At 41.7% G+C, this 8,268-nt stretch overlaps 4 protein-coding genes across 5 annotated transcripts in view; 2 read left to right on the top strand and 2 right to left on the bottom strand.

Moving 5' to 3' along the window:
- Nucleotides 1-2,346, bottom strand: part of LOC113210004 (peroxisomal leader peptide-processing protease-like) — a 92,136-nt gene extending 89,790 nt beyond the window's left edge. For both annotated transcript variants that reach the window (XM_052273839.1, XM_052273844.1), the window contains exons 1-2: nt 2,188-2,346; nt 1,742-1,801 (exon numbers count right to left, since the gene is read on the bottom strand). The gene's annotated coding sequence lies outside the window, so the exon portion shown is untranslated. The remainder of the gene's footprint in view (nt 1-1,741; nt 1,802-2,187) is intronic.
- Nucleotides 1-8,268, top strand: part of LOC113210003 (ion transport peptide) — a 189,205-nt gene that overhangs the window by 44,540 nt on the left and 136,397 nt on the right. The window lies entirely within an intron of this gene.
- LOC113210002 (ADP-ribosylation factor-like protein 1) lies at nt 2,410-5,140 on the top strand. Its single transcript, XM_026427787.2, has 5 exons — nt 2,410-2,574; nt 3,066-3,165; nt 3,241-3,357; nt 3,435-3,546; nt 3,631-5,140. The coding sequence occupies exons 1-5, from the start codon at nt 2,571-2,573 to the stop codon at nt 3,838-3,840; spliced, it is 543 nt and encodes a 180-aa protein (XP_026283572.1). The 5' UTR covers nt 2,410-2,570; the 3' UTR covers nt 3,841-5,140.
- LOC113210007 (uncharacterized) overlaps nt 5,133-8,268 on the bottom strand; it is a 43,322-nt gene continuing 40,186 nt past the window's right edge. Inside the window, exon 7 of the mRNA XM_052273849.1 lies at nt 5,133-7,963. Within this exon, the coding sequence (XP_052129809.1) occupies nt 7,656-7,963 (308 nt within the window). The 3' untranslated portion in view covers nt 5,133-7,655. The remainder of the gene's footprint in view (nt 7,964-8,268) is intronic.

The following is an 8,268-nucleotide window of genomic DNA, read 5'->3' as shown; positions in this document are numbered from 1 at the left end:
GCGAGAGAAAGATGCAAGCATAAACGGCCTATGACCCGCCACACAATGACCTCCCCGTGCGGTGCGGACTCGGAAATCTACAGGACAACAACCCTCAGAAAATCGTGCTCATAGTTATGCGATTTTCTTCACCATTTCCCCGGTAAAGTCGGTCGACAACGGCTCTCTTGTCCGCACTTGGACTATCGGGGCGGGCACGGGCGGGCACGGGCGGGCCGCCAACCTCACACAGCTGCTTGGCGGGCTGGCCCACCCAGCGAGTGGCAGGCGCTACCATTAACGTTGCCTTTGAAAATAACTAATAAGACGAGTAAACAGTACTGACAAGACGTGGGAGGGTAACCGAAAATTTCATGATGAAGAGGACTGTTTTCTGAGAGCGGGATCCGCATAAATGACAGACTTTTGGCCATGTCGTGCCCCAACGACGTTTCCAGAGGGAATGCAATGCAATACGAGACAATGTCAAAAATACTACAAACGAAAAACAACTCGCTCAATGACACTGGCAAAACGGCAGGTCGGCTGGAAGGAGGGCAGCGCGGCAACCCGCGACGGCAGGCAAAACGCGCCCCGCAAGATGGCATTAATTATTGACGTCATTCAAACGACTTGACTATTCCAGCCCGAGGGCTTCCCGCCATTAACATTCACATTCAGCCATGCATAACAAACGCTGCGCGTGCGGCGCCAAGCCGCGCCAAGCGGCGGCCATTCAAATAGAGCTCGTCTCCCCGCAAGGCGCTCCCGGCCATGCGCCATGCAGGCAGACGGGCCCGCAACGACTGGCCGGACGTCTGGAAGATTCTGCGCCCGGCCATAGCAGGCCTGTCGTCATAAAGTACTACCGACAGTGGCGAAGCGGAGACTGTGCAAAGGAAAAGTGAGCGCCCGTCAATCTCTATGCTCTCACTCTCTTTCTCTCTCTCTCTCACACACACACATGCGCGTGAGGGCTCTCTCAAATTCGCTTCGTCACTCTCGCACGCACATGGCCAGGGCTATCCAGCAGGGAGCGGAGGGAACGCCCAAACGAGTCTGCGCACGTGTACGATACGTCTGAACGGATCCCGTTACGGCTGGGTGAAACCAATGCAGAGCGGCTAGGGCCCCCGGCAAAGTGAGGAGTCTGTGAAATAAACGAATACTCGGCTCATCGGCCAAAAAAAATCAATAATATTGGACTCTATTTTCTAACAGCTGGCGTGATTTGCTGGAAAGTCTCAAGGGGGAAACTACATTAGCTAAAGCTAGTCATTTGGAGAAACATACTCTGTGATTGAGAAAATAACAGCCAAATCTACCCCAACCCCAATTATTGTTTCAGGGGATGCATGTATGACTTCCATTCAAATGATGAAATTCTACTGAGGGTCTGCAAACAATCACAATAAGTCAGGGATAGTGAGCTACTTGGTTGACCAAAACAGCTTCGAGCTACAGTTTAAAGTAACTTTACTTCACAAAGTCTCCAAAATATTTCCATTAACTTTGCAAGCATACATTAGTATAATTTCAGACTAAAATTTAATTAATTTGTATAAGTTTTTGAGCCTAAATGAATATTCCAAGTTTCAGTTTAAAATTGCCCACAATTATGCCAGTAAGAGCACAGTAATCTTTGGGATCATCAAACTAAGAGCCACAGAACAAGAATCGGAAGCAGGGTGACACTTTGAACGAAAGAGTGATGAAGAAACCTTAGCCTCTATAGAAACAATATAGAAGGTAGAGCACTTACCAATCAAAGACTGAGCTGGTCCTATTGGTTTGATGGTGTTAGATGCCACTGTATTGAAACCTGAAACACAAATAGTAATAAAATCAAAAATGGACATAGAAAATTAAATTACGGACAATAATTTTTTAAGTCTGGACAGAGTGTACCATAAAACTGAATCCTAAGAAACTGCTTTCTTACACATCAAATATTACCACAAAGTAATTTCAAGTGCTCCCAGCGGAAGTGGGAATGCTACTGATCAAAAGAATGAGTCTACGAGTTCTTCAGAGTTGATTGACATGCGGTGCGATACTCCCGAGATGACTTTCAGAGCCGGCACAACAAACATGACATTACGCAAAAGGCTATCTCTATTGAGATTTGGATTGCCTGACAACCTAAAGATTCCTAACCTTGCTTATCACATACAACAGAACCAAAAGTAGTAAGAAGAGTCAACTTACATCCGCCGGTTTATACTCCCCGAGAATACTCTAAGTGCCTCGATACAAATACGTCCAGGATACAAAAACTACAAAGTAGCATTCAGATTGCAGGAGCCAAAAGCAAAATAGGGGCGGGCGAGTGACTTTTATGATGTTTATAAACGTAGTTTTCAACTGTGACTGCAGATGGCGTAGCGGAACTGAAGAAAGCCAAAGTCGAGTTGTCACTTTCGACAGGGCGCTTTAAGAGTGAGAGAGACAGAAAAGGGGGAACAGAAGGTACACGTCAAATTTATGTTATGTGTGTATTTAGGCTACCGGCAGGCCGAAAATACCGGTTTGAAGTTTAGCTGTTGAAATAGGACAGTAATTAACACCCACCAGAGCCAGCTAAAGTTACAATGGGTGAGTAGTTCGCTTTACACGGACTTCATAGCTGCGTCTGTCAACAACGATGATGTTTTGCAATATACCAATGTCCCCGTAAAAATTCCCGTAATTATTGTATTATTTCATTAGTTTGCTTACAATATTTTCTAACCGCTTTGGTTACTTCTGAGAAACACAACATTCATTGAGGTGTATTTTACAAATGTTTTATCCCATCACACAACAGATCCCTTTAACCTTTCTCTTACCTACTGCTTTCTGCTACTGCTCTGTGTTTGGAAAGTACATTTCTTAAACACCCCAGCATTTTCTCTAAATGAAATAGGACTTCATCAAAATTATTTGTTTACTTCTTGAACTGCTAGTTGAAGTCTTTCTTTTAAAAAACATTATTTTATGTACTGTAATTTTGTAATGATCCAAAACATTTTTAGAATCTTATTCATGTCATATACAATAAAGGCTATCATTGAATGTGCTTCCTCATATATTTTTTCACGTTGTAGGTGGACTTGTCAGTTATTTCAGAAATTTGCTCGGAAGTCGGGAAATGAGAATTCTCATTTTAGGTTTGGATGGAGCTGGGAAAACAACAATATTGTACAAGTGAGTATTCTGTTTCTTTGACAAAATTCCATTGAACTGGTACAAGACTATTTGTGTATTTTGTTTTTCCAACAGATTACAAGTTGGTGAAGTAGTTACAACAATTCCAACAATTGGATTTAATGTCGAACAAGTTACATACAAAAACCTGAAATTTCAGGTGTGGGATTTAGGTGGTCAAACAAGTATTAGGTAAAACACTAACTCAATTTTTCTGTTAGTTATTCTTAATTTTTTGAAACTAATAAGATTACTGTATATGTTTACAGACCATATTGGCGCTGTTATTATTCTAACACAGATGCCATCATATATGTTGTGGACTCAGCTGACAGAGACCGAATAGGGATCTCTAAAGATGAATTGCTTGCTATGCTCAGGGTAAGCACTCTTAAAAATGAATTATTCTCAAAAAAGACATGATGGAAAAAAGTTGCCTACATATTTCTTCCTCTTCTCTCATAGGAAGAAGAGCTTCAAGGAGCCATACTGGTAGTTCTTGCAAACAAACAGGATATGGATGGTTGTCTAAGTGTTGCAGAAGTTCACCAAGCCCTTGGTCTAGAAGCTCTTAAAAATCGCACTTTCCAGATATTTAAGACATCTGCCACCAAAGGAGAAGGTTTGGATTCAGCTATGGATTGGCTATCCAACGCCCTTCAAAACCGTAAATAATTGAAATGATCTAAGCCTCTTGCACTATGTTCCTCAAGACTGGATGTACCTATAAAAGGAGTGAAATGGTCACTCATGTTGTACCAAGCAATCAGAAAAAATGCATTATAACTTGTAAATTATGTTTCAAAATCCAATGTGTTTTCTACCTTGTCCTAGCAGAATTTTAAAACTGTGGTCTTTCCAAATGACTGTTGTAGCTAGATAGCTCTGTTGATTAGCTAACTTTTGTCAAGAGTGTGCTTAACCAATTGTCCAAGACTTTTTGATCAGATATATATTATTTATATGTTGCTTAGTGTTACAATGCATTGAAAGAAAATGGCATACTGCACTTCAATGAATTTTTCTTTCATGTGTTCCTTCTTGCTTCATTCCAACAAGCTTAGATTATGTTATCAGTGAAATGAGAACTGTTGTGGGTTATAGCCCCCTGGCTTCATTTTAGTGTTCATTCATTTTGGCTCCAATTACCGTAATGTCATTGAGAGAGTGAGTCTAAATTTGCAGTTTGCATACTAGTCTTCTTATGGTGCCTTTTCAATCAGCTTATATATTAAATACCTAGATCAGAAACATATTGTAATTTTACGTGTGGATCTGTGCTATAAGTAGAGGTCAGAATCAGGATTGTTTTGCAAGACCAAATAGTTTGTTTTAAAAGTATCTTCCGGTATCTCCCATTCAGTTTACATTGAAGGTGTTCAATGGTTGTAATGAGGCTCAAACAATTTAAATGTTTCATGTATTGACTGCTTCCAATTTGATTTAATTTCTATGATCCCTTGTTTGAAAAATATACTGATTTGAGACCTTCAAGTAATATAGTTCCACATGACTTTCTTTTCATGGATTCCAAAATCAACTTTATACTGACACTTATTTCTCATTTGTAAGCCCTTTTTAAATTGTGATATCTTTTTCCCAAATCATTTTTCATTAGTATTTGAATTCCTGTGGCACTATCGAGAACAAAGACAAATTCATTCTCCTACTTCATATCAATTTATCAATTTCACAAGGTTCTTCTTAAACTGGATTTTCAGCGAGTGTCGTAAATTTAACAGAACTGACAACTCGTCTTACTTTAATTTATTACCTCTTGTTACTGTATTTGGTTACCATTAAGTTGTGTTTTTATATTATGAGTTTAGAACCTCATGCATCCCCCACAATAACTTGAGTTAAATTCATGGAATTGTAAAAAAAACTGAGAACCGTGAATATTTAGGAAGTAATGTGTTTTGTTCAATTATTTTAGATATGTCAAAGGAAAATAAATCCAAAGTAAAAACATAAATATTATAGCTTTATTTAACAGATCAAAATGCAGGTACTTTTTGCACTCTCAAGTACAAAGTAGAAAGTATGCAAGAAGGGACAAGGAAATAAATAACAGAGCTACTAACAAGTGAGGACCCAGACATGTTATTCCTTTTGCCATACTTTTCCAAAAAAAATCATAAAATATGAAAACAAGATAACAAAACATGGCATGTACAAAAACAATATACAAAAACCTTTTTTTTCTTCCAGCCAGGAAAGCTGAAGTTTGTCTCACCATAAAGGAAGAGGTCACAAGTACAATATTTCTAATATTGTTCCATTAAAACGCAGAGGATTAAAATCTTGCGGTATTAACCATAGTACCGCAGAAAAGTAAGGTCATCAGATATGAAAGAGGTAACAGATCATCTATTGAAAGTCAAGGCCAGATCACAGTTTGATGAGTGTACATCCAGATTACTTCGCCACGACCAACGTTTAGTGCAAAAACTACTGTAGAAACGGCAGCTACCTGTCTCACGTACACAATTAATTAACATAACGCATTATATGTGAAGCAAATCCCTATGCCTATTGGGTACAAAATATTTCCAAAGATGTGCGGGCGGTAAGATTTGCTGACCCAACAGCCTTATCGTCTGTCTTTAAACAGTTTACTACATTAGCTCAGTTTCTAAACACCACACTAACTGTGTTGCAGGCTACACTTCGTCTCAAGAAAAATATATGGCATTACTATCTCATAGTGTGGTCTCACTCAAATTGACTTCATATGCACACATTCACCCTGGAAAAAAAATTAAGGAGCAGAGTGGCAGTTAAGGGGCAAATAAGTGGCAGCTCTGCCCCTTAGCTGCCACTTAGTAAAGTGGCAGTTAAGTGGATTGTGTCGCTTTAGAGTACATTGAAGTGGTAAGCAAGTGGTAAGCAGGTGGCAAGGAAGTGGCATTCAGGATCTAAAGTGGCACAGCTGTTGAAATTGTACACAATGTTGAGACTGCGGTTGTGTAAGTTCCACAAGTCCCCAGCAGGGGCTCGTAAACCTTACTTTCCAAAAATGACAAGTGTGTACACTCATTGCCTCCGAAACAGGCAATTGTCTTGGCATAGCATCCAGACTATGGCTCTGTTAGCATGGTGATTCATCAGTGAGAGCTAACTTTCTACTCAAGTGTCACTTTAATGCCACTTAAAATACAGCTTTAAATGTGCACTTCTTCACCCCTTGGTGGGCCCTTCTGTGCCACTCTAGTGCCGCTTAATATTCACCGCTTCATTCCTCCTTGGGCACCACTCTAAAGTATCCTCAGTGCCACTTCTAAAATAGAACCTTCATTGCCATTTGTATGACACTTAAATGCCACCTGGGCTCTTTGACACTTTGGTGCCACTTACTTGCCCCTTAATTGCCACTTTGTCTCTTAATTTTTTTGCCAGGGCAGCATCATAACCGAAAAGGTGTCTAACTATAGTCTGACACTTCCTTACTTTCTTTGGCGAACAATCTAGTTATGGAATATTCACTGTGGAGTTAATTCTATGAATTACTGTCTGCATTAATATTTTCAGAAAAGTTCAAATATTATTTTGCAGTAACAACTTTAACTATAGTTTACAATACTGTACATCAACATTAATATCTCACAATTTCCTAAACAAAATCTTATAAAAATATACATGAAAAATTGTAAATAATACATTGGAAATAGGGTGAGATAAAAGTTTTACTGCAATGGCCATGCCTTCCCCTACCTAGAAATGTTACCAAATGCTTCTTATCAATCTTTGAATAATTATTGTCAACAGATGTTTGACTGAGTGTTTTGATTTTTAATACTCAGAACAAAAATTTATGAACAAGTTTTGGGACATTTTAGAGAACTGTCTGATTGAGTATTTAAAATGATTATGGTTACTGTCAATTTAAAATTCTAATATCGATCTACCAACAGCATCAATCTAAGAAGACTAATACCTAGAATACCAAACTAATGAATCATAAGAAGCACAACAACGACAAAAAAAGGGGGGGAGGGGAAAATAGGGGGAGGGCGAATGTTATAAATGCAAAAATTGTTTAAACACAAACCAATGGGTTCGTTCACAGATCAACAAATATGGAAAAAAATAAAAATAAGAACACTCCAATTCTACTGTAAAATTCTATTCTGGTGAAAGCAGGTAGAAATTCTCTCACTTAATCAGATGAACCTCATGCTTATTTATTCACAGCCACCAACGCCTGTGGTCACTCAACCATTTTGCAATCGGAAAGCCAGACAAGTGCTGTTGATTGTTACTACGGTAATTGAATGAGAAATCCTATTCCTGGTTCACACTCGGAGGCAGTCTAACAACACAACTTCCCTAACAAAGAATACTGCACAAAATACCAACAACACTTATTACAACTGGTGCTCCACTTGTTTTGCCCCAAAACTCAGACTGTCTTTTGGCAGCATCCTAAAAATCCCCGATGTGGTCTGTTCAACTACACAATTTTCGCCGCCGAGCGGTCGCGGGCTTCCCTACACCGCGGTGCTGTGGGTCTGGATGCGGACCTTCTTGACGCTGCCGTTGCGGTTGAGGGTGGGGCTGGTGCCGCTGAAGCCAGGGTTCTGGATGCCCATGCCGTCGCCCTCCGCGGGCCGCGGCCGCGGCTTCTTCAGCGAGGACCTCAGGGGGCTCCGCGTCACCGAGGGGATGGAGGCCACCGAGGAGCCGCCGCCGTTGGACGACAGCGTCGTGTTGCTCGTGATGACCGACGACATGCTGCCGTTGGTGTGACCGCGCGCGTACGGCTTGCCGCTCGCGTCCGTCACGGAGATGCCGCCACCTGTGGGACGCAGAAACGAGGGCGTCAGCGAGGTCGCGGTAGTGACGGGGAGAGGGAGAGAGGGCGGGCGGGCCGGGGCGCTCAGCTCAGCTCACCCCTGCCGCGGACGAAGTGCCATACCCATCGTCCGAGGTCGCCGATAACGCAGCTAACGCACCGCAGGCACCGTCGTAGGGCGGAACGGGGGCAGCCGCATCCTTCCATACTGGGAGGACGACAGCGAGTGCCTCGGGACTGACTGCCCCCGCAGGCGCTCCCGGGCGTGCCTCGCCCCGCCCCGCCCCGCCCCGCCCCGCCCCGCCCCG

The sequence above is a fragment of the Frankliniella occidentalis genome, unplaced genomic scaffold (assembly GCF_000697945.3).
Source record: "Frankliniella occidentalis isolate FOCC.00 unplaced genomic scaffold, Focc_3.1 Scaffold7, whole genome shotgun sequence".
Classification (NCBI taxonomy): Eukaryota; Metazoa; Arthropoda; class Insecta; order Thysanoptera; family Thripidae; genus Frankliniella; species Frankliniella occidentalis.
This window is presented reverse-complemented; position numbering and strand designations above follow the sequence as displayed.

Bases quoted from the DNA above. Each gene is read 5' to 3' on its own strand.
- LOC113210002 (XM_026427787.2), top strand. The intron at 3,166-3,240 runs GTGAGTATTCTG...TTTTTCCAACAG, and splicing joins AAAACAACAATATTGTACAA to ATTACAAGTTGGTGAAGTAG. The intron at 3,547-3,630 runs GTAAGCACTCTT...CTTCTCTCATAG, and splicing joins AATTGCTTGCTATGCTCAGG to GAAGAAGAGCTTCAAGGAGC.